The sequence below is a fragment of the Sinohyriopsis cumingii genome, chromosome 15, assembly GCF_028554795.1.
Source record: "Sinohyriopsis cumingii isolate HCF-2022 chromosome 15, ASM2855479v2, whole genome shotgun sequence".
Taxonomy (NCBI): Eukaryota; Metazoa; Mollusca; class Bivalvia; order Unionida; family Unionidae; genus Sinohyriopsis; species Sinohyriopsis cumingii.
Genome location: NC_142975.1, coordinates 71652666 through 71679368, shown reverse-complemented (window position 1 = coordinate 71679368; position 26703 = coordinate 71652666). Strand labels below are relative to the sequence as shown.

Genomic DNA, 26703 nt, shown 5'->3' with positions numbered 1-26703 from the left:
ATGGTGAGATTGATGATGATGAATCATAGTGAGATTGATGATGATGAATCATAGTGAGATTGATGATGATGGATCATGGTGAGATTGATAATGATGAATCATAGTGAGATTGATGATGATGAATCATAGTGAGATTGATGATGATGAATCATAGTGAGATTGATGATGATGAATCATAGTGAGATTGATGATGAATCATGGTGAGATTGATGATGATGAATCATGGTGAGATTGATGATGATGAATCATAGTGAGATTGATGATGATGGATCATGGTGAGATTGATAATGAGTCTTGATCAGATTGATGATGAATCATAGTGAGATTGATGATGAATCATGGTGAGATTGATGATGATGAATCATAGTGAGATTGATGATGATGAATCATAGTGAGATTGATGATGACAGATCATGGTGAGATTGATAATGATGGATCATGGTGAGATTGATAATGAGTCTTGATGAGATTGATGATGAATCATGGTGATATCGATGATGATGAATATTGGTGATATTGATGATGAATCTTACTGATATTGATAATGAATCACAGTGAAATCGATGATGAATCACAGTGATATTGATGATGATGAATCATGGTGATATCGATGATGATGAATATTGGTGATATTGATGATGAATCTTACTGATATTGATAATGAATCACAGTGAAATCGATGATGAATCACAGTGATATTGATAATGATGAATCATGGTGATATCGATGATGATGAATATTGGTGATATTGATGATGAATCTTACTGATATTGATAGTGAATCACAGTGAAATCGATGATGAATCACAGTGATATTGATAATGAATCTTGGTGATGGTAAAGATGGAAATTAAATTTGTCATCAAAAAATGGGTGTTGCATGAAAAAAATGATAAAATGAAGAGGGAAAAAAAGAGTTCAGAAATAAACTCTCATCAAAGTCAGTTCATGTTATCTATCCATCCATTTGTCAACCATTTTATTTTCTACATTTTATTTTCTATATTATAACTTGATTCACCAAATTGAGCATTTTTATATTGATGAGATTTTGAAAGAATTTGATTTCCATCCTGCTGTGTCATCATTTAGAAGCAAAATTGTCCCCTGCTTTCATGTCTGCCTAGCCTTTCTTCACAGCATGATTTTACCAAATATTGCTGGATTTCAACCAAAATTGGGCTTGTAACTTTATGTTGATAAGATTTTTCACAAGTCTGATTTTCCATTGTTACATAACATCATTTACATAAGCTATCGTACCCATATTGTCAAGTCTTCTTTTTTTGGTTTCTGCAACATAACATTACCAAGGTTTTAGGGTTCTGATACTACTAAGAAAACATTTAAGATTTGACTGTGAAATGGAAAAATGTCTGTAATTTTGCAAAAATAGGTAGAGTCCAGGGGTGAAACAATAATATTTTGCTGTTGTGTTAGACAGATCAAGTGCAGAGAAAAAATATATTAAAGTTGTCATTTAATTGGTTACATGTTTAATGTATCAAGTAAAATTACTGTGTATACTTGCTTATTAGTCTAATCCTATTTCAGACAATGCAGGCCTTGATCTGCCATCTCATAATTTGCTAGCAGATCATGGTCTGTCTTGCTCTACTGATTACTCCTAACAAACTGAATAAAGCCAGATCTGTTGGTGCATTATGCAATGGCAGATCTGCATCTGTGCAGTTTGCTGTTGATTTCAACTTATTAGTGAGAAATATATGGTGCCAAATTCATCAGCTGCATATGTCACTTGAATTTATGCAGGTGTCAGTAACTTGTCATATGTCACTTGAATCTATGCAGATGTCAGTAACTTGTCATATGTCACTTGAATGTATGCAGGTGTCAGTAACTTGTCATATGTTGCTTGAATGTATGCAGGTGTCAGTAACTTGTCCTGTTTCAGATAAATTGGAAAAATGCACAAAGTAACCTCTCAACAACCTGTCCAAAACGATTCTGTCTTAGCATTTTTTCTGTTTATGTTCTTCTAATCAGACTAATGGGACAGGCCATTTGTGATTCACCACCATTAAAAGCATTTTCCCTAGTATTATGTCAACAATAGCCACTAAAAGCTTTAATTTTTCGTTGGTATTATGTCAACAACAGCCACTGAAAGCGTTTGTTTTCCCTGGTATTATGTCAACAATAGCCACTAAAAGCTTTAGTTTTCCCAGGTATTATGTCAACAACAGCCACTAAAAGCATTTGCTTTCCCTGGTATTTTGTCAACAACAGCCACTAAAATCTTTAGTTTTTCCCTGGTATTATGTCAACAACAGGCACTAAAAGCTCTAGTTTTCTCCCTGGTATTATGTCAACAACAGCTACAAAAAGCTTTAGTTTTTCCCTGTTATTATGTTAACAATAGCCACCAAAAGCTTTAGTTTTTTGCTGTTATTATGTCTCAACAATAGCCACTAAAAGCTTTAGTTTTCCCAGGTATTATGTCAACAACAGCCACTAAAAGCATTTGCTTTCCCTGGTATTTTGTCAACAACAGCCACTAAAATCTTTAGTTTTTCCCTGGTATTATGTCAACAACAGGCACTAAAAGCTCTAGTTTTCTCCCTGGTATTATGTCAACAACAGCTACAAAAAGCTTTAGTTTTTCCCTGTTATTATGTTAACAATAGCCACCAAAAGCTTTAGTTTTTTGCTGTTATTATGTCTCAACAATAGCCACTAAAAGCTTTAGTTTTTCCCTGGTATTATGTCAACAATAGCCACCAAAAGCTTTAGTTTTTCCCTGGTATTATGTCAACAATAGCCACTAAAAGCATTAGTTTTTCCCTTGTATTATGTCAGAATAGCAGATTATTTTCTACTTTCTTTCATGTCTCAGATCAGAAAAGAAGCCATTTGTCTCCTGCATCATCGAGTTCAACACTTAATCGACAGACTATTATGCCGAAGCGGCGTGACACACTGACCTGGGATATCAAGGACAAATTTAATTTTGTAGTTGATGCTGTAACCAACATTGAGAATATGTCTGATCAAGGGAAAAACTCTTTAGATAAGGTGAGTTATGGACCCTACTTCTTATCTTTGTTGTTCCACCTGGGAAGGTCTAGAATGATATCAGTATGTGTGTTGTCATTCCAGTGTGAAGCATTGGCATGATGTGTGTGTTTGTGTGTGTATACATATATATATATATATTGCCATGCAAGTGTGAACCCTTTGCAAAAAGAACTGCAGTAAAATTGCAGTTTTATACCAGTTTGTTTCAAACCAGTTAAATTCCAGTTAAATGTCAGTTAAACTAAAATGTGTTACTTAATTTGCATATAGCAGTATTTTTCACAGTTTTCAGTCGAACTGCAGTTAAAAAGCATTGAAATAGGCTGAAATATATAAATGAGGTAACCAGTTTTATGATACCACAAAAAACTAAAGAGAACTGATTACATTAATATTCCAGTGGCCCAGTGTTTAGAGCATCCACCTTGGATGTGGGAGGTTGTGGGTTTGAACACCAGCCAAGTCATACCAAAGACTTAAAAAATGGTACTAACAGCTGCCTCGCTTGGCACTCAGCATTAACCCTTTACCTCATGCAAGCGCCTTTGGACACCTCTACTCCATTCGCATGGAAGCGCCTTTTGATGTCTCTACTCCATTCACATGGAAACGCCTTTTGACGTCTGCTGTAAACGTCAGCCATTTTAAGCCAGTTTTCATAGCGCCACCTTTGGGGAAAACCCCCTATTAAATACTACATTCATTTCTGCAAATGACAATTACGTCAGATCACGTGGTCACTGCTTATGCTCTGGTCAGTATCTGCTATTTAAAATAACTGGTTCGCAATCTACACTCTCCAAAATGGTGGTCGCGGATTTCATTCAGTACTTAAGAAGTTTTCACGATTCGAATCACAACTGTATAAGCTTCAATAACTTAGGTAAAGGCTCTGATATTGATGTAGGCAGCAATTAGTTTTTATAAATTATCAAATTCAGACGATTTAGTGATGTAGACACAGTCAGTGAACTTGTAAATTTCAAGTATGAGAAATGGCAGCTACGGTTGGTCATGTGGCTTCACTGACTTGACGGTGAACAAGTTCTCTCAAGATTTTAAAGCACATAAAAAATTCTTCAGTGAAAAATAATTTTACTGCTATAAAGATTGGATTTTACTCTTAAATCTATCCATACATATTATGTGTACCAAAAATGTAAAATGGTTAAAATTTATGTTAAACGTAACATAGACTACACTGCTTAACAGTTAACAGGCAGGCATGTGTGTATGGAGTCAAATAGGTAACAGGTGTTCTGTTTATAACGCACTGCACTGGGTAACTTTGCTACATTTATATTGAAGGGCCAAAAAGCCATACACTCTATGAGGTGAAGGGTTAAAAGAACATACATTTAATAGATTCAAACAAACAATATACAGTAGAAGCTCAGTCAATGAACCTAATTTATGCCAGATATTTCATAATAAAAATAAAACCATATATATATCTGATTTTACATAAACCAATAAAGGGTAAATGGAACCATTAGCATTGACATTATTAAAATGAAATTTCTCCATGAAATTACCAAGATTGACAGATACTCTGTTCAATTTCTTTTTTAACAGCACTTTGTATACAGAATGTATTTTACTAGGCAAAAATAAGTTTTTTTTTTCTGGTTGGCCTATTGTCCTTTGTTGCCGACCCTAACACTTTCAGATTGTTTTTGTAAAATTCCCAGAATTGACTTGTGCATCTAGTTTAGCCCAGTACTTGATGTGCTTAGTACATTATATATACTAATCAGTATCATGTATTTAATGTTTTTTTAAAAAAATCAAAAAATACCTACCTACCCTAACTTTTAAAACCAGTTCAATAGGAAACACAATTTATTTTTTGCATTAGCCTTTAAATTGCCTTTTCTAAATGAAGCACATACAGCACATGTATGATGCAGGTCATATCCAATGTATTATTAAGGGAAACCCCAAACAATATACAGGCTGTTATACAGAAAGTCGAGCTCTTCAGTCGAATGATTCTCTCACAGCCACTTTCTCAAATATATAGGAAACCCTTCACATTTTTGCTTTGTATGGCTGTAGAAACTTTTTACTTCACTTCTATATAGAAATCCATTTGGGGGATGATGGTGTCAGATGGTCAGGTTCCACAACCCATGTCTTAAAATTCCTACACTGTTAGTGGAAAATTAGACATTTATGAGAATTACACTGATCCACCTTTTCTAAAATCCTTACAGAATATAATCCTGCATCCTTTCCTGCTTCTTGTATGATTCAGGTACCAACCACTGAAATAGATTAAAGCAACATTTAATATTTGACCTGGACAAAAAAATGGGGCAATTTACCTGTCTGGCAAAAGCATTCATTTTTTTGTTCAGTGTTCGAAAATGACTTAACACGTCATAGAAACATCAGGTGTTAGTTATGACCATCCTTTGTTAATGGGCCGCTACTTGTCAAACAAGTGGTACTTTAGATCTTTAAACAAAAAAGCAATGAAATTTCTCTCCTCAGGCCTTTGAAACAGACTTCATGCCATCTTTTTTTCTGTATTTGGAGAGGCTGTTAATGGTGGGAATACTGTTTCCTCTATTTGGAGAGGTAAAATGGCAGACGTGCTGTTTTCTGTATTTGGAGAAGTTGTACAGTGACAGACATGCTGTTTTCTGTATTTGGAGAAGTTGTACAGTTACAGGCATGCTGTTTTCTGTATTTGGAGAAGTTGTACAATGGTGGACATGATTGTTTCCTGTATTTGGAGAGGTGGTACAATGGCAGACATGCTGTTTTCTGTATTTGGAGAAGTTGTACAGTGGCAGACATGCTGTTTTCTGTATTTGGAGAGCTTGTACAGTGACATGCTGTTTTCTGTATTTGGAGAGCTTGTACAGTGACATATGTGCTGTTTTCTGTATTTGGAGAGTTTGTATAGTGACATACATGCTGTTTTCTGTATTTGGAGAGGTTGTACAATGGTGGACATGATTGTTTCCTGTATTTGGAGAGGTGGTACAATGGCAGACATGCTGTTTTCCTTATTTGGAGATATGTAATGTTGAACATGCTGTTTTTTGTTTTCTGTATTTGGAGAAATTGTACAATGGTGGACATACTGTTTTCTGTATTTAGTAGTAATGTCTGCTGTTAATGATCTAATAACATTGTCATAAAACATAATTGCTGCCACTTAGCCAGTAGTGAAGATAAACAACTGTAATTTTTATCTATATTCATTAAAACATTCATGTTGGTTAAACATGTTATAATATTATAAAGAGCCTATTCACAGATTCTTTTCTTAGATACCCCCCTTCATTACCCCTTTATGAAACTTCCAGGGGGTGGGAATTTGCCCTCGGTGTGAAAATCCAAAAGAAATCACTGCCTTGACAACTAGTGCATACTGTTACCACATTGGTTCAGACTTGCATTGTTTGGTCATGGAGATGTAAAACCTTTGACGTGTGCATTCATAGCGTGGGCTTTGTGTTGCAGGTATTGTTTATTGATATACCCTGTGCTTTCACTTAAGAGTCAAATCAAGCTATAAACAACATGGATCCTGATCTTCCTTTTCATAATGCATCTGCAGATCAGGGTCTATATTGTTTGTTCTATTGATGGCTCCTAACAAACTGCACAGGTCCAGATCTGCCAGCACATTAGACAATGGCAGATTTGGGTCTGTGCTGTTTGCAGTTGGATTTGTCTTGTAAGTGAATACATACCATATGTGTTAATGTTTGACAGATCTACTAACAAAAGTTAGTTTCCTTGGTCACATCAAATTTTATTCTGACATTTGCATTGCTAGCAAATATTTCCTAGATATATGTACACAATAGCTCTGGCTGGACATTTATTCTAACAAATAACATGGTGCCAGCCATCACATATTTGTGAAATTTAAGATAAAAACATTTGGCAGATATAAAACAAATTTTTAGACAAAAAGAATACACTGTAATACCTAATTATTAAATGTTCTCAAATAATCTAATTTCTGGTTTTGGATTTGCCGCTGTTTTAGTGCTAGCATTATCCTTCCATGAATGACTAGTTTCCTTTCAAACTAATTCAGTAAAAAAATTGTTTTTATCTTTCAGAAAATTATGCTATAGAATTCCACCCAGCAGCATTATTTTATTCCATTCCACTCTTTTTAAATATGAATTTTTATTTAACAAGAAGCAGACTTACTACCTTGTAAATATTTAAGGCCTAATTAAAGGGCATTTCCAGTAAAGTTGGGTGGTGAAATTTGATTGAAATAAGTTATGGAGGAGGATGATATAAATAGTTGTTGCTTGTATATTTTTTCCTTGATTTTGGCCTTGGCTTCACACATTTTATTCTAAAGTTTTGATGTGCTGATACATTGTGACACAAACCACGTGGTGTGAAGCATATTCATTTAGTTACAGGTTTTTTTTATAAGTCCAGGAGAGAAACTTTCACACCTCTTTGGCTTGTGTTTGGTGGCTATAAAGTGCTTAAACTGTTTGGAAAGCATAATGATCAAACAAACTTAATCAGTGATACCTTTATTAATTATCTGAAAAGGAAATAATGTGTAAACTAGACCTAAAAAAATAAAAGAAAGTTGTTTACTACAACTTTTACTGGTTCTGAATCAAGGTCATTGAAATTAACTTACTTAGGGTGTTTATTTTGCAACTTAATTGACATACTAATCAAAGACAAGTTGATATGAGAGTATTTGAGAACTCCCATCACCCATGTTCAGTTGCTGAGAGCATGTGCTGGTCAAAACATTTTGATCTAGTGGACATGTCCTGCAGTACAGGGGTTTCAGGAACATTTTTTTGCGATCATATTTAAAATTACTATTTCAGCTGAACCTGATAGTTGGGCTGTACCATGGTAATGAACTTTTAGGGGAAGTGCTTAGGACAAAGGACTACCCGGTCAAGGACGGAAAGTGCAAGATGGGGGAGTCCTTGATCTTTGACCTTAATCTTGAGGATGTACAATTTACCAGCAAGATTTGCTTCACCCTTAATGGACGGGCCAAGAAGACTAAGGTATGAAGATTACATTAAAATCAGCATCATGTTTCATGTGTTATATGTGTGCCACTACTGTTTCAACCTCTCTCAATTTCAAATAGGCTTCTTAGTGCCTCAGAGGTTTCTTTATGGCAAACCTAATTTACTGATTATATTTGATGTAATAACTGAATTTTATGCTTAAGGGAGATTATTTGGAGTTAATTTTGTGAGGTTGAAGCTTATTATAGTGAGCACATACACCTCTCCCTCGATAACTTGCGCACATCGGGGTCCAAAACATCGACTGCACTATAAGTGAGGCGTGAGTTATCGAGGGACCTATAAAAAAATAGCCAAAACTAATAAAGGGATTATGTAACAGCAAAAGGGGTGGGGGTGGGTTGGCAGGTTATAGTGTTGAATACTCAATTTATAATCATGCTGAGATTAACTGTGAATAAATATCTCTTCATAATGATGTACTTTGTTTATTGTTTCCTCATAGAGCAACATTAATTTCAGGATAAATTACATTATGTTGAGGAGATCATCAAAAATATTCCACATTGTTTCGGTTTGCTAAACACGTGTACTACGTCACTAATTTGTGTGTTGAATTGGATACATTCTAGTTTTATTGTTTGATCCAAATTAGACAGGTTTTTAGTACAAAAGAATGCCACATTTTTTTAGAAACATTGTCGATCAAATGAACGAACGATAGATAGATTTGGTTGTGGTAGAAGTAAAATGAAAAAAAATCACAAGGGTTAATCATTACCTTAATGAATTTAATGGGTCTACAAATTTAAAAGGGGCCCCGAGTGGCCGAGTGGTCTAAAGCGTTCGCCGTTACGGATCACTGCCATCTCACCTCTGTCTGCGCCGGTTCGAGTCTCAGATTCAGCCAATGTAGATATGTGAGAAAGCATGCCAGTAGCTTCTCGTGGGTCGGTGGTTCTTTCCGGGGTTTTCCCGGGTTCTTCCTCCACCATTAATACTGGCCGCCATATATGGCCTATCGTGTGCTGAAAAATGGCGTTAAACCCCACAACAACAACAACAACAACAACAAATTTAAAACAACAAATTTGAACACGATAATACTTGCCATTTGTGACACGCTTGACAAATATAACTTCAAGTTTTGAAAAAATCAGTTAATTTTTTGTGTGTTACTCCTTGATTTCTCTGCCGTCGAGCAAAATCCCGCAGGTTTCTCAACTATGATCTTTACATAGTCAACATTTTGGGTTTCCAAGCACCATATAAAAATGAGAAACAATTTTAAATTGGTCAAATAAAATGAATTTTGATATTGGTAGTGACCACAAGAACTTATGCTCAGATTTGCATGCCTTTGAATTTTTCTTTGTACCTCCCTTGCTTGATTTGATACAAAAGACGTGTTCAAAGTGATAAAACAATACAGGTATCTTTTAATTTATTTTTTTAATACAACAAACACTTCCCCAAGTTGTTGATCAAAACAAAGCCAGCATGTAATTAGGTTCTTACAGAAGTACTCACGGGTTTTGATGTGATGGTCGATTGACTCTTTTCATGTGTTCATAGAACAGAATATGTTGCGATTATAATGTTTACACTGAAATGGAATTAAAGGATTAGAACGTGACTTTTACATAGAAACATTTGGTGTTTATTTCATTCTATGTTGTCACCTGTTAGCATTTACCAGAAGTTTTCATTGATCTCTATTTCAACAGACTGTTTATTTACAGTGTATTGACAACTATTTATCATAAAAAAAACTTACGTAATATATGATATCTTATTTAGAACATGCAAATTTCACAATATGGATTCTACCTTTACGGGCATTAATCACCATTTTCGATGATAAAATGAGCGATGTATAAGGTTTAATTTACCAATTCTTATTGTAATTTTTTTCACATTCAGCTATTTTAAAGGTATTTAAAATATATTTTCTTTTGAAAAAATCGGGAGCAACACCAGACACTGCTTTGTAAGTGGGATTGCGAGTTATCCGGACACGAGTTATTGGGGGAGTGGTGTACTGATGATGTAATTGTTACGTGTTTAGGCTGTTACAAAACATAACAAGAAAAAAGTGAAGACAACAAGCTTTGTAAAATTTAACAAATAATTTATTTCCCTTGAAAAACAAGGTAAAAGTGAGAAAAATAACTAACGTTTTTATGAATAAAATCCAAAAATAATCCAAGATTTAAAAATAGAAGCCCTAGTAATAAAAGTCCTAAGGAAATTGCATTCGAATCCTGATGAAATCCAAAATGGAAGGTGATGACGTATGCTGTGGTCAGCATCATACTGGTGTGTCAACAGTTCTTTGTTGACTCACAGAAAATAATATTCCAGTGTTTGAATTTCTGTGTAAATTTCGATAACTGTCCTTGTCCAAGAATTAATTTAGAGCACTAGTATTTCCAGGGAAAAGAATCACTTTTCTTTAAAATAAAATAGCTAGCCCCAAAACTGGTCACAACATAAAACACATTAACTTAATAGGGTGTTAAGGCACTAATGACTATTCTTTCTCAAAACATCAGTAATAAATGTAGCTACAATGCAAAACAGATGCCCGTATGTGGGTCAGTCCTCTGGAAAAACCTAAATGATACATGTTATTTGTCACGTACTCCAAGTATGGCCTCGATTTCACTTTATGAATCTTACTCAGAGAAAGAATTTAAAAAAATAAAAAAAGTTGTTTACTACAACTCTTATTGGTTCTGAATCAAGTTCAGGAACTATGTCAGTATTAGATACAATGTCTCTATAAAGTTGTTTACGACAAATATTAAAATCAGTCAGAACTGAACTCTATTCCAGTAAATAAAGTTTTGTTACAATAGCATGTAATAGAATTTAAAAAATTAAAACTAACAAACAAACAATTAAATTAAATCAATGATACATAACATAATACTCAGCACATAGTGATAATGTAATACTCAGCACATACTGATAATGTAATACTCAGCACATACTGACAATGTAATACTCAGCACATACTGACAATGTAATACTCAGCACATACTGACAATGTAATACTCAACACATACTTATGATGTAATATGCAGCACATACTGACAATGTAATACTCAACACATACTTATGATGTAATACTCAACACATACTTATGATGTAATACTCAGCACATACTGATGATGTACTATTCAGCACAGTGATGATGTAATACTTAGCACGTAGTGATCATGTAATATTCAGCACATACTGATGATGTAATACTCAGCACATAGTGATTTAATGTAATACTCAGCACATACTAATGATATAATACCCACAACATACTGATGATGTACTATTCAGCACAGTGATGATGTAATACTTAGCACGTAGTGATCATGTAATATTCAGCACATACTGATGATGTAATACTCAGCACATAGTGATTTAATGTAATACTCAGCACATACTAATGATATAATACCCACAACATACTGATGATGTACTACGCAGCACATGGTGATGATGTAATGCTTAGCACATAGTAATGATGTAATATTCAGTACATAGAGATGATGTAATACTCACCACATAGTGATGATGTAATACTCAGCACATAGTAATGATGTATTACTTGGCACATACTGATGATGTAATACTCAGCATATAGAGATGATGTAGTATGCAGCACATATTGATGATGTAATACTTAGCACATAGTGATGATGTAATACTCAGCACATGCTGATGATGTAATAATACTCAAAGTTCTATTCAGGTGCATGCAGAATATAAAAGAGTCATCCCCCTTTGTATTTGGTGATCTTTTTTATAGGTGCAATATGATCATGCTCAATAATTGATGTGACTTTTGTTTGACTTGTTTTTTGAGACTGGCTTAACTCATTAAGTAATAATGAGACATCAAACATGGATGGTGGTAAGTTCCGTTAAACTCAGGATTGTCTGGGTTGGTTTTGGCAGGTTCCAATAAAATCAAGATATTATTGGTTGGATTTGCAGCTTCCAATAAAATCAGGATATTCTAGGTTTGATTTGGAAGGTTCCAATAAAATCAGGATATTCTAAGTTGGATGTGTCAGCTCCCAAGAAAATTGGGATATGCTTGATTGATTTTAGCAGCATCCAATAAAATCAGGATATTCTTGGTTGCATTTGGAAGGTTCCAATAAAATCAGGATATTCTTGGTTGCATTTGAAAGGTTCCAATAAAATCAGGATATTCTTGGCTGGATTTGGAAGGTTCCAATAAAATAAGGATATTCTTGGCTGGATTTGGAAGGTTCCAATAAAATCAGGATATTTTTGGTTGGATTTGGAAGGTTCCAATAAAATCAGGATATTTTTGGTTGGATTTGGATGGTTCCAATAAAATTAGGATATTCTAGGTTGGTTGCATTTGCTTCTGTACCATGAGACATGAGGGATTGAAAATTCTTTGCTTTGTGAGGGAATATTTTTTGTTGGTACATGTAATGAAAATGAGAAGTGTAAGTTGTAAGTTTATAAGGTGTCACGTTAGCTTAGCACCCAGCTAAAGTCATGCATAAGCTATAATCTACCTGTCTTGGGAATAATACCATGGCCTTGTGTTTGATCTCTAAAGTTTGCCATGTGGTTAGTGTTGAACTCTTACGCAAGGTTACCATCACCAGCCAGAGATTGGAAACTTGAGTCAGCAAAGGCGACCAGTCGCGTCACTTAACAATGGCTTGCCGTTATCACACCTTTATGTTAAAGGTTAGTTCATGAATCAAAAGGAAAGTCCATGGGGTGAACGGGGCATGTTCTTATCTGTCCCCACATTGACAGACAGCGAGAGGGACATTGTCCACTAAGTTTGATTGGATTGGTACACAGTGATATGCAATTGAAATTGAGATATTGACAGAACTGAGACTGTAGCTGAGACAGTCGAAGTCAACAGAAGAGTAATTGTGGGGGAGGAAGTGGAGGAAGAGGAGAAGGAGTCTAAAGAAAGTCGAGGAGGAGCAGTAGAAAGAAGGAATTTGGAGAAACGTTGGGGAGGAAGAGGAGAAGGAATTGGGAGAAATAAGAGAGAGAAATGATACAACAGATGAGTAGAAATACAAGGACAGGTGGAAATCAAGCTCACACTGCTAATCAAGTGATGCAATAGGCTTATTAAAGGGTCGAGCGGAAAGAGTGTAATTGGAAATTTGAGTCATTTGATTATTGAATTGTTATTAAATTGTCATTCATTGAAATTCAACCTTGTTTTTGTATATTTAACCATCCAACTGTTGGCCTTGCAGACTGAGGGATAGAGAGAGAGAGAGAGAGATATGATAACATCAATTATGCAAGTTCTGTCAATTAATATAGTGTGCAGCCGATGACTTGGATGATGGCATGATGTGTTCTTGGAAGCAGAAGGTGCCTCATGTTTACAGCAGTTGTAACTTACTTGCCATTGGTGGTTACGGCAGGGGAGACAAGAACAGGGGAAGGGGTTGCTAAAGATTTGTCAAGTTTACGGCTATTTAGCTTCCATTATTCCTTGAAATTGATTTAGCTACCATTATACCTTGAAATTGATTTAGCTTCCATTATACCTTGAAATTGATTTAGCTTCCATTATACCTTGAAATTGATTTAGCTTCCATTATACCTTGAAATTGGTATATTGCAAAATTAAAGTTTTCTTTTCTTGACTATAATATGGGATATTTTTCAGGTTAAAGTATACAAAATTGACAAATTTTATGTGATTCACCTCAATCCATTCATCTTAATAAGTCAGATGTTTGTGTTATGATTTTGGCTCTGTCTTGATTAACATTTGCATTTCTGGCCCACAACTTTGTAATAGTTGAAGAAAGTTTATGAAACTTCACTTAGTTATATATTGTACCATAGCCTCTCCATTACCATTTGCCTTTTCCAGCGTATAACTTTGTGACAGTTGGAGAACTTTTCATCAAACTTTGATAATTGATATACATATTGTTGAGATGGTGTGTCACATGTTATAGGTATACCCCTTGCCTCAGGGCTAGAGTTACAGCAAGGGATAATGTAATTCTGTGATATGTATCCTGGTGATAACTTTTGAACTACCGGTAATATATTTTAATGAAACTTTGCCCAGGTATGTATTATGATTAGGCAGTGAGTCATGAACCATAGCCATGCCCCATTTTTTCAGTAGGGATGGAAATATGCAGAAGCAAGTAGTAAATGTGTTCCCCATTGTTTGACTTTGCTGCGGTACTCTTTTTATTCTGTTACATGGTATGAACTCAAGTCAATATATTCTGTTTCCTCTTCAGTCATCTGAGACTGTTGCATGGGGGAATATCCCAGTGTTTGACTTTCGGTCACGCTTGCAACAAGGAGAACAGTACCTACAGATGTGGCCAGTCACTGCAGACCTTCAGTTTGAGGAGTCAGGCCTTTATTCTATTGGTGAGTATATTCAAGACGAGAATCGTACCCATAGAAATGGTTTAGTTTATTATTAGAAATACATTAAATGTTGGTATTGCATGGCTTATTTTTCTGGGACATGACTTGTTGGCATCAGTCATAAAAGTCCTCAACCTGAGTCTACAGTAAGAGTTGATTTTGTTATATTCAATGAACATGTCTATCAACATACTTGAGAGTTGAAAAGTTTAGTATAGAATGTTGAAAGATCGAGTTATTTTATGAAAACGAAATGAATCTAATTATGCAGTTGGCATTTAGATTGGTTAAGATCACATCACGCGATGTACAAAACTAGAAGTTATTAGTTCAGGACACCAGAAAAGAACTACTTACATATTCATGTAACCTACTTATGTGCATTTACAATATTTGGATAAAATTGTTAAAATACAGTGATATTATTTATTTCTTGAGCTTTCTTATTATATTTATAACTATTTGTAATTATTAGAATTGAACTTCACATTTTACAGGATTCAATAAGTCATGCAGTTTGAGAATTGATTACATGATACATGAGCAACCTTCATGCCATGATGGCAGTTCTTGATCTTCAAGCTCAATTAATACCTCAGTACTGTAAAATACATAGTTCAATTCTGAATTAAATAATCCAAAGATTAAGTTTTTAATTTTTTTTTTTAATTCAGTTCTAGTGTGAATTCCAAAGAATCAGTGTTTGAGTTCAAGTGTGAAATCCCCAAAAAATCATTATTTTTTAGTTCTGGTGTGCTCTGAAGTTGAGTTGCATGAATGAAGTCCAAGTTTTAAGTTGTTCAGAGTGAACAGCAGTGAACAGCATAGACCCAGATCTGCTGTAATAATGCTTTACAGTGTACAGCATAGACCCATATCTATTGTAATAATGCTTTTCAGTGTGCAGCTTAGACCCAAATCTACTGTAATAATGCTTTACAATGTACAGCATAGACCCAAATCAACTGTAATAATACTTTACAATGTACAGCATAGACCCAAATCTACTGTGATAATGCTTTGCATTGTACAGCATAGACCCAAATCAACTGTAATAATACTTTACAATGTACAGCATAGACCCAAATCTACTGTGATAATGCTTTGCATTGTACAGCATAGACCCAAATCTACTGTGATAATGCTTTGCATTGTACAGCATAGACCCAAATCTACTGTGATAATGCTTTGCATTGTACAGCATAGACCCACATCTGCTGTAATAATGCTTTTCATTGTACAGCATATGCCCAGAACTGTTGTAATAATGATTCACAACGTACAGCATAGACCAAAATTTGCTGTAATAATGCTTTACAATGTACAGCATAGACCCATATCTACTGTAATAAATCTTTACAATGTACAGCACAGACCCAAATTTGCTGTAATAATGCTTTACAATGTACAACATAGACCCAACTCAGCTGTAATGATGCTTCAGTGTACAGCATAGACCCAAATCTGCTGTAATAATGCTTCACCATTAAGAGCATAGGCCCAAATCAGCAGTAACAGTGCTTCACAGTGTACAGCATAGACCCATATCTGCTGTTGTATTGTTTCACAGTGAACAGCATAGATCCAAATCTTCTGTAATAATGCTTTCACAGTGAACAGCATAGATCCAGGTCTGCTAAATTTGCTGTAGCAATGCGTAGACCCAAATTTGCTGTAGCAATGCATAGACCCAAATTTGCTGTAGCAATGCATAGACCCAAATTTGCTGTAGCAATGCATAGACCCAGATTTGCTGTAGCAATACATAGACCCAAATTTGCTATAGTAATGCATTGACTCAAATTTGCTGTAGTAATGCTTCAGCATATGCAGGCCCATGCTGTTCACTTTAAATCATTAATCCAGTGAACAGTATGAAACCTGTTTTGCCAGTGCATTGTGCAACAGCAGTTCTGGATCTATGCTGTTCTCAGGCAAATCTGATGTGCCATATGCTTACTTAAAAGTTGCATCCAACAACAAAGAGCCCTGATCTGCCATTGCATATTGCACCAGCAGATCAGAGTCTTTGTTATTTATTGATTATGTTGTGTATATTTAATTTATATTGTCATGTTTGTGTTGAGGGTTCTGGAGTTTCTATTACCTGACTTTTGTCATAGTTATAAGTGGTAAACAAGTTGTTTACTAAAATTCAAGTTCAGTGCCTAACCTTGCTTAAGAGTAAGTGGAATTTTCCATTAGTTTTTTCATACCTGTTTTAAGATCAGTACATGGGATCATTTACAGTTAATTTGAGAGGAATTATTTATTTAGAGTATTCATTGGAATTACAAAGTACTTACAGACTTTTTGGACTGAAACACTCCTTTGGGATTATTAAAAATTAATTCAAAGACACTCTGGACTACCATATTTACTGTATATTTTGAGACTTTATATTTCTTGGATTACCATAAATTAAATATTAAAGTAATTTTTTTTGTGCACTGTATGTTCTGGGACATGTCTTTTTTTCAAGTTGTAAGTTGTGGGACACCTTTCAAATCATTCTAAAGTTATATGTCATAAAATGTACTCAAACTTAAATTTTATTTTAAAAGAATATTAAACTGTGTATTTGAGATAAAACTGTTTAATCCACTGCAGCATCACCTCATCAACCAAATCCTTCTGCACATAAATGATCCATCTTTTTGGTGTTTGAATATTTTTTAGTTCCTTGCACAATGAAAAATATTTCATTGGAGTCAACTTTTCCTACTGTGGAAACTGCAAGAAGTAGAGTTAGATTTTTTTTTATTTGACCATTTGTGTGAATTCTCAAACTTTTAACCCCCTTCTTATCAACAGTCTGTCAGGAATGAATGGCGGTTGATATTGCTCTCTCTCCTCTCCGTCTCTTACAGGGGCTCATCATTGCTCACAGTTTACTTGTCATGTATTACATGTGTGACTGATAGTTAAATTGTTGAATCTAGTTTTCAGTCGATATTCATATCTATGAGTACAACCAAACACAATTCGTTTCTCTATTTTCATGTCAATGAACAATGTGTCATATGTTATCAGACGTAAGCGATAATACACTACAGTATGAATGCCTACGCTATATATGCAGAGTTTGTGGATATATTTTTGTCTTTAATAAATTGCTTGTGATGAAAAAAGATTAGTTTCTTTCATTTTATTATCACATAAGTGTTTTGTTTATTTTATTGTAACATTATGTGTGGGTGTGTGTGTGCAAAATTCAATACAAAATTTATTTCATTTCTTAAGTCTTGGGACATATGACATAGGTGGAAAAAAAATTCACAAGTTTGAGAAAAGGAATAAAATCATTTATTGTGTCCCAAGATGTAATGTAAATATGGTACATCATTTATTGTGTCCCAAGATGTAATGTAAATATGGTACATCATTTATTGTGTCCCAAGATGTAATGTAAATATGGTACATCATTTATTGTGTCCCATGATGTAATGTAAATATGGTACATCATTTATTGTGTCCCAAGATGTAATGTAAATATGGTACATCATTTATTGTGTCCCAAGATTTAATGTAAATACGGTACATCATTTATTGTGTCCCAACATTTAATGTAAATACGGTACATCATTGTGGTACATCTGGACATTCAAGGTTAATATTACTGGAATTCATTTGGAACATTCTGTACTTTTCTTTGTTGTGGTAGGACATTTAGGATTATTTGGGATTTAATTCACAATACTGTCTTTTGAATTTTTACTTTATATTCTCAGGAAATAAATTGTTTGTTGAACTTGACTTAAATTGTTGGTTTCACATCCTTTTTGTCATGTATTTCAAGACCTGGAGTCATAACAATTAATCCTAACAAACCCATGATATACAGGTATATGATATGACCATATATAATGGCTTATTTTGTTTATAGTTGAATTGACTTATAAGCCCATACATACAGTATTCAGAAATACTTTGACTTGATCTTTTTCAGGAACTGTTGCAATGAATCCTCATAGTGTGATAACTTTGGTTCTCAATTTTCCAGACTATGGGAGAAAACCTCCCATCATTTTTCCACCTGAAGAAATTGTAAGTAGAAATTGGAATGTAGTAATTGAAAATATGTAAGATTTACCTAAAAATTGTAAAAATGACCCAAAAATCTACATGTTCTGCATCTGTCATATTTTGATTTTGCCATTTACACATGTCTGTTAAAAGCATTCAGTGATTTGAAAATCTCAGTGGATATTTCAGATTTTTTTGCACATTACAAGTCTTGGCAAATTTTAATTCAGTTTTGTACATCATGTAGAATTTCTGAATAAAAATTAGTTAACTTAAACTGGCATTTTGTGTAATTGGTTACTATAATTATTCTAGAGAATGGCTCAAACAAATGATGATTTAATTCTTTGTGTCAATGGGTAAATTGATTTTTGTTGTTGTTGTTGTTGTTATAGGGTTTGATGCCATTTTTCAGCACAAGATAGGCTATACATGGTGGCCAGTATTAATGGTGGAGGAAGAACCCTGGAAAACCCTGGAAAGAACCACCGACCCACGAGAAGCTACCGGCAAGCTTTCTCACATATCCACATTGACTGAGCCTGAGACTCGAACTCATGCAGACAGAGGTGAGATGGCAGTGATCCGTGATGGAGAGTGCTTTAGACCACTCGGCCACTCAGGGCCCCGGTAAATTGATTAAGTAAAAGTGTAGAACAAGACATTTGAATATATACATACAACTTTTTGTTTACAGAAAGATCAACCACTAAATTAGGATGAATTTACAGAGCGGAGAAAATATCCATTAGACTTTACCTCACATAGTTTAGATTAAATTAATTTATTTTACAAAAAGAATTTTTGGAAGATTTCACACAAATTATAAACTTTTTCAGTACTTAAATTCGGGGGATGGGGAGGGGAGGGGGACCTGTTGTCTTCACAAAAGGATTGTTGAATCCATGAAAATTGTACCATACAAAAATCGGTCTTCCATTAAAATTAGTACTCTGTGAAAATTGGTCTCCCTTGAAAATAGGTACCCATTGGTAAAAGAGAATTTGCAGTACTGTGCACTGTATGCTGTGATTTAGCTTCAATTACCACATATTCTTGATTGCAAGTTGGGTCCAGCAGCAAGCTTTGTTGACCCAGATATGCTCTTGTATAATGCACTTGCAGATCTGAGTCTGTGCAGTTTGTTGGAAGTAATCAGTTGAAAAAATCAACAGAGACCTTGAGCTGCTGGCACATTATGCAAGCCCAGATCGGGGTTTATATTGGTTGAAGTCGGACTCAACTTAAAATCAAGTATGTATGGTAAATTACATTAACAGATTAAGTATTGGCATAACACAAAGATTGACATGAGAAATTGTTAGCACAGATCATCAACACAACAACATACTGACACAGTATAAGTTTGAGATTGAAAATTTAAAAAAATATTTTTTGCATTCTTATTGTTATTGTCATGTACAAAAAATGTCAGCAAAATGTCATTGGATCCACTATTGTTGGAATATGGGGCAGCCATTTATGTAACAGAAAATGGCAGAAATGTTTTAGTTCATGATTTCTGTAACTCGTGTCACTTTTTCCATCATGTTGATAATTTTTTGTAAAGTTTTGGTCAGGTATGTTTTGTGTTGACACTCTGTCACCCCAGTCTTATGTTTGAAGCATGTTGGATAATGATTCTCTTTTGTATTGCAGGTTATACAGTGTGCTGCTGACAACATGGAAAAATTAGGACACCCTGGCTCACCTGTAAGTTTCTTGGCTCACCATCAAAACTTTTTGTAATGGGATTTAATTTCCATATATTTTATTCCAATTACAGAACAGTTATAGTTTAATGAACTGATAATGTCTATCTCTCTGTATTCAGGTAGAAAAAATTCAGACATTGTTGCTCATTGATTCACCTAGTTCAGTATGTAAATGTTTCATGAGAAATTATTACAGTTACTGTTGAAAACTTTGGTGCTGTGATCTGTATTTCTGTAATTCATGGTTGAGTGGTTTGCACTTACCATTTTATTGAACACAGATTTTCAAGTTTAGGAATACAATTAGTTAAGTTTTGCTTGCAGAGCCATGTACTTTGAGATAAAAATGCATCAGGAAAGTAGCACACCCTTCAGTTGAAACTGGGTCACTGTGACTTATATTTCCCACTACAATGGCATGGATTAACCATTGCATTTAGCGTAGTTTTTCTCACAATATTGCCAACAGAGTGAAGTAACTTGGTATTTAGATGCATCCTAATCCTTCACCCTTCAGTCAATACTGTGTCAGTCTGACCTATATTTTAAGCTGTAGTACTGTCCATTAACCTATGTGTTTGGCTCAGTTTTGTAGACACTATTGAAGTGATGAAACTTGATACATAGGATGCATTGTCAGAAGTACTATGCCATTTAGACAAAGCTTTGCATCTGTTAACAGCACCATTATTTGTTTTCTGATTGAAGTGAGGGTATGGAGAAAGATCATTAAAACATATAACCGTTAATTATTATATGCTCATTTTTGTTTTTGTTAACTTTACATTGTCAGAATCGTGCAATATTTTATGATAAAGCACACCTTCATATTGCACTCACGTGCACAACAAGTTTGCCCAATAGTGTATTAGGAACTACTTTGTAAACAAATCATGAACACTCATGTAGTAGACGTGTTACATTTTGGTTGATTAAATTTGTTTCTAAATGAACTAAAGCAGATGTTTCATGGACTGCCACGTACCAGCTGCTTTGCAATATTCCGTGTTAACTTTTTTGATACAATGTTTTGGATTGAGGCTGGCAATAGATGCCAGACAGGTCATAAAATTGCTGGGTCCCTATAAATAACATGCAAGCGACAAGGCATAAATGTGTCTTCTTTAGCTGGTAATAAGAATGGCAAAAAATATACTTACAGTTTTACATCCTGAATTTCCTCAAAATGTACTTTCTTACTTCTGCAAATCCAAATTGCTTGAGCGATGTCATGGGCTCTAAAGCTTGATTACACATTTCGGAATTGTAATGTAATTTCAACTATATTCAAAATACAATTACATCCTCCTTACTGCACTCAAAATGAAATGAACATTATATTCCATAGCGTCTTTTTGATAATTACGATTGAAAGAATTCATATTTTTCACACATTAATGGTTCCAAACATTCAATGACAGAACAGAAACACACTTGCAGATGTCAAAACACTGCTCCTTCACTGGTGAAATCAGATGTACTTCATGTAGAATTGGCACAGATAAATCCAGTCCATAACCACTAAATTTCATAGAATCGAAAAAAATACCAAAATCTGTTCATTCCAGACCAAATAAAATAGTTGTTGCAATGTGCATTTGTTCACAGTATGACTCTAAATTTCAATTTTAAGTTTAAATTGATGTCTAGCACGTGACTAAGTTAAAATTTATCTGGGCAGAGTTATGTGTGCCTTAATAATGTTGTTGTGTACTGATGAATCTGCATCTGTGTATTTAGTTTGGAATACAGCATAAATTCAGTTTGTTTCTTGAAATGTAGTTTTGTTTATATAATTAAGCCTTAGGTAGAATAAGAAAATGAGCATATAATAAAAAGGTTACTGAATTTGTATGGGAAAATATGAACTCGTAATATTGGAGGGATATACTGCACTCCCAAGGTCATGCAATATATCCATCTGAAAAAATTGTTCATATTTTCCCATATAAATGCAGTAACCTATAAGTACTTATTGCATTAAATTAACTTGTCCTGTGTTGAGTGAATATCTAGTTTGATATTGTTCTACTGCACAAGATGCTATCCCCAACCCCCCCCCTGCAACCTGCGCCAACAGTCTATTCATAGGGCTTTAGAAAATGTTACACAAGACAAATACATATATATTACATTATATTATTAAATTTCGATACATAATTGTAAATTATTCATTGCATTAGTTATATTTAATAAAAATACACGATTTCTTGATAATTCAAGATTTCTTAACATATGATTTCTTAATAATTTTGAATGATAGCAATATTTTTGTCTCAACAGCAATGGAAGGCCTCCAAAACACACATTGACCAGCTCAAGATTATTTTGGAGCGGACATCTGACTCACTACACATACAGGATAAGGAGCTGACATGGCTTCTGCGTCATGAATGTCTTGAAAACATGCCACATGCTCTGCCTTTGGTTCTTAACTCTGTGAAGTGGTACAACCATATAGATGTAGCCAAGGTGAAGTTCATAATTCTTGTCAATGTGAAATTGTAACAGATTCATCACTGCCATTAACTTAGCAAAATCTGTTTTGTCTTCTACTGCAACATTAATAGACTCCTTCTTAACAGTTATGATTCCAATACAGCATATTGGCATTTATGATTACTAGACTGCATATTGACATTTATGATTACTAGACTGCATGTTAACAGTTATGATTACTGGACCGCATATTGACATTTGTGATTCCTAGACAGAATATTGACAGTTTATGATTCATAGACATATTGACAGTTAAGATTACTAGACTGCATATTGACAATTATGATTACTAGACTGCACATTGACAATTATGATTGCAATAATACATTTTGACAGTTATGATTACTAGACTGCATGTTAACAGTTATGATTACTGGACCACATATTGACATTTGTGATTCCTAGACAGAATATTGACAGTTTATGATTCATAGACATATTGACAGTTAAGGTTACTAGACTGCATATTGACAGTTATGATTACTAGACTGCACATTGACAATTATGATTACAATAATACATTTTGACAGTTATGATTCCTTGACTGAATACATGTATGTCTGTGTGTACATTTTAATACATGTATGTCTGTGTGTACATTTATAATACATGTATGTCTATGTGTACATTTATAATACATGTATGTCTGTGTGTACATTTTAATACATGTATGTCTGTGTGTACATTTATAATACATGTATGTCTATGTGTACATTTATAATTTATGTATGTCTGTGGATGTTTGTATGAGAAAATTTACTTTGATGTGATACTTGTACTAAATCTGGATAGATGTTCATCTCCAGTGATACTTGTACTCAAACTGGATAGATGTTCATCTCCAGTGATACTTGTACTCAAACTGGATAGATGTTCATCTCCAGTGATACTTGTACTCAACTAGATAGATGTTCATCTCCAGCGATACTTGTACTAAAACTGGATAGATGTTCATCTCCAGTAATCCTTGGATAGATGTTCATCTCCAGTGATATTTGTACTCAAACTGAATAGATGCTCATCTCCAGTAATCCTTGGATAGATGTTCATCTCCAGTGATATTTGTACTCAAACTGGATAGATGTTCATGTCCAGTGATATTTGTACTCAAACTGAATAGATGTTCATCTCCAGTAATCCTTGGATGTTCATCTCCAGTAATCCTTGGATAGATGTTCATCTCCAGTGATATTTGTACTCAAACTGGATAGATGTTCATCTCCGGTGATATTTGTACTCAAACTGGATAGATGTTCATCTCCGGTGATATTTATACTCAAACTGGATAGATGTTCATCTCCAGTAATCCTTTGGATAGATGTTCATCTCCAGTGATATTTGTACTCAAACTGGATATATGTTCATCTCCGGTGATATTTGTACTCAAACTGGATAGATGTTCATCTCCAGTAATCCTTGGATAGATGTTCATCTCCAGTGATATTTGTACTCAAACTGGATAGATGTTTATCTCCAGTGATATTTGTACTCAAATTGGATAGATGTTCATCTCCTTCTAGTGTTTTGGTTTTACTTGATATTGATACTTGTACTTGAACTGGATAGAAGTCCATCTTCATTGATTCATGGACTGGATAACTGTTCATCTCCAGTGATCCTTTTACTCAAACTGGATAGATATTCACCTGCAGTGAACCATGGACTGGATAACTGTTCATTTCATGATCATATTACTCAAACTAGATAGATGTTCACAGCCTTCAGTTTGGTTTTCATCTGTTTATTATTATTGACAACATAAAACTTTGTCCTGAATTCAAAATTCTCTGAAACTACCATAAATATTCACATTATAAATCAAGTCCAACTGCAAACAGCACAGACCCAGGTCTGCTGTTGCATAAAATGCTGGTTGATCTAGGTCTTTACAGAGTAATCAAACAACATAGACTCTGATTTGCATGCACATTATGTGTCAGTAGATCAGGGTTATGTTTTCGTAGCTGCACTCGACCTGGTAGACTATGAAGATTTCTCAAGGGAACAGAATTTTGTCCTTATAGACAGGTGTCCAGTGTATGTTTGTGAAATACGTTATTAAACATGTGTCTTTATGAGTAGGTATCCTTGAAGACTTATATAAGGTACAGCTTGAAATGATGTGATCAATACACGATGTTAATGTGATGTCACATTATATCGTTGTTTATCATGGCACTATGAGCTCTAAGAGAAATTGGAGGTAAAATGGCAATGTTGAGATTTTTGTCTATTATTAATTAATGTATAGGAACAATTTTTATACATTTTTAATTGCAGTACTGTGAAAGTGCTGTGAAAGTAGATGAAAAAGAAAATGATAATTATAGAAGACATAGGAAATATTTAGTAATGTATGAAACAGTATTTTGCCAAATTTAACAATGCATATTGCCATCGATTGCTTTCATATTTATACAATGATGCCAACCACTCAGGTGGCCTAGTGGTTATAACATCTGCCTGGAATGCAGGAGTTTGTGGGTTCAAACCCTGGCTAAGTCATACCAAAGACTTATTAAAATGGTACTAACAGCTGCCTCGCTACACGCTCATCATTAAGAGGTTAGAGTAAGGGACAGGATAATGAGACTGGGTGGGATGTCATGCTACATGTCTGCGGCATGATGCCCCCGTGCTAGATATCTAAAAAGACTGCCTCACTGCAGACTTTGTAGTGATATGACAGCAAAATTGTTAAAGCTACATTAAAAACCCAAATCATATATACACACACATACACACACACACACACATACACACAACACACACACACACAAATGATGCCTATCTGCTATTACTAAAAAGTAGAGAAATTATCATACGTTTTTTTTCTTTCTCAAAAGTCACTCAAAAGCACTTAAACCAAATTTGACAGAAGGCAATCTGGCATGAAGTCCTTTCAGTTTATGCGAATGATGCCAATTCAGAATAAAATGTGGCCACTGTTTTTAAAATAGAGAAACCTTTAATAAACTGATGTCAAAAACTGCATAACATAGTTTGATTAGATTTGTCAGAAAGCGTTCTAGCCATGATGGCCTTTCATAATTATAAATCCACCATCAGATATAGTCACTGTTACTAAAAATAAAAACACATGTAATCAGCTTTATCTCAGAACTCAAGATGCCACTTAACAGAATTTGGGTAATTTTGACAGAAAGCATCCTAGCATCAGCGTCTTTCAGTATTTGGCAAACGATTTTTATGTGCCATCTATTACAGATAAATACTAAGCATTGAAACATTTGAAACAGTTGTTTTCAATACACATGCAGGGGCGCTGAGTGGCAAAGTGGTCTAAAGTGCTCGCCATTGCGGATCACTACCATCTTGCCTCTGTTTGTGTGGGTTTTGAGACTTGAGCTTGGCCAGTGTGGGTATGTGAAAAAACTTGCAATTTACCTCTGAAGTCCAGGAAATGAAAATGACCAAGCAAGTGGAGCTAGCAGTGTTTTGAAAGGTGCACATCTGGAGTAAGGCCAAGCTGTATACTCTATAGCCCATATTACACCCATCAATCATACACCAAAATAAAGGGAATTGAAGGTTCTTTGAACAAAACCTAAGATATATAAGGTCTTTTTTAAATAGCCAGTATAACCAATGAGGAAACCTGGAGAAATTCTTTTTCATTAAAATTCTAACCCTATGCAAAATATGATGCTGTTAGAGTGCCACCTGTGCAGTGAAATCAGCCATATGCTGTTGGAGGCTTTGTGTGAGTAGGTCCAAAGATAATTTCTTGACAATTCATTTTGCAAACTTGTATCTAACAACAAACTTTCATCTATTACCAGCTTGACTTGCAAAGTAATTTTATGTTTCAGATGCAGGTATTACTATCAGCATGGAGTCCTCTGCCAGTGGACCAAGCCCTTGAACTTCTGGACTTCAATTTTCCAGACAAATATGTCCGCAAATATGCTGTTGACTGCCTGTCTGTGATCAGGTGGGTTGGTGACTGATATGTGTGTTAGTTACTATGACCTGCTTTTTACA

General features: G+C 34.6%; 1 protein-coding gene across 3 annotated transcripts in view; it reads left to right on the top strand.

Annotated features, from left to right (window-relative positions):
- LOC149782051 (phosphatidylinositol 4,5-bisphosphate 3-kinase catalytic subunit beta isoform-like) overlaps positions 1-26703 on the top strand; it is a 143772-nt gene that overhangs the window by 74747 nt on the left and 42322 nt on the right. For all 3 annotated transcript variants that reach the window (XM_089933458.1, XM_089933459.1, XM_089933460.1), the window contains exons 9-15: positions 2857-3035; positions 7877-8065; positions 14323-14458; positions 18408-18505; positions 20144-20197; positions 22483-22671; positions 26532-26653. In XM_089933458.1, coding sequence (XP_089789584.1) covers positions 2857-3035; positions 7877-8065; positions 14323-14458; positions 18408-18505; positions 20144-20197; positions 22483-22671; positions 26532-26653 — 967 coding nt within the window. The remainder of the gene's footprint in view (positions 1-2856; positions 3036-7876; positions 8066-14322; positions 14459-18407; positions 18506-20143; positions 20198-22482; positions 22672-26531; positions 26654-26703) is intronic.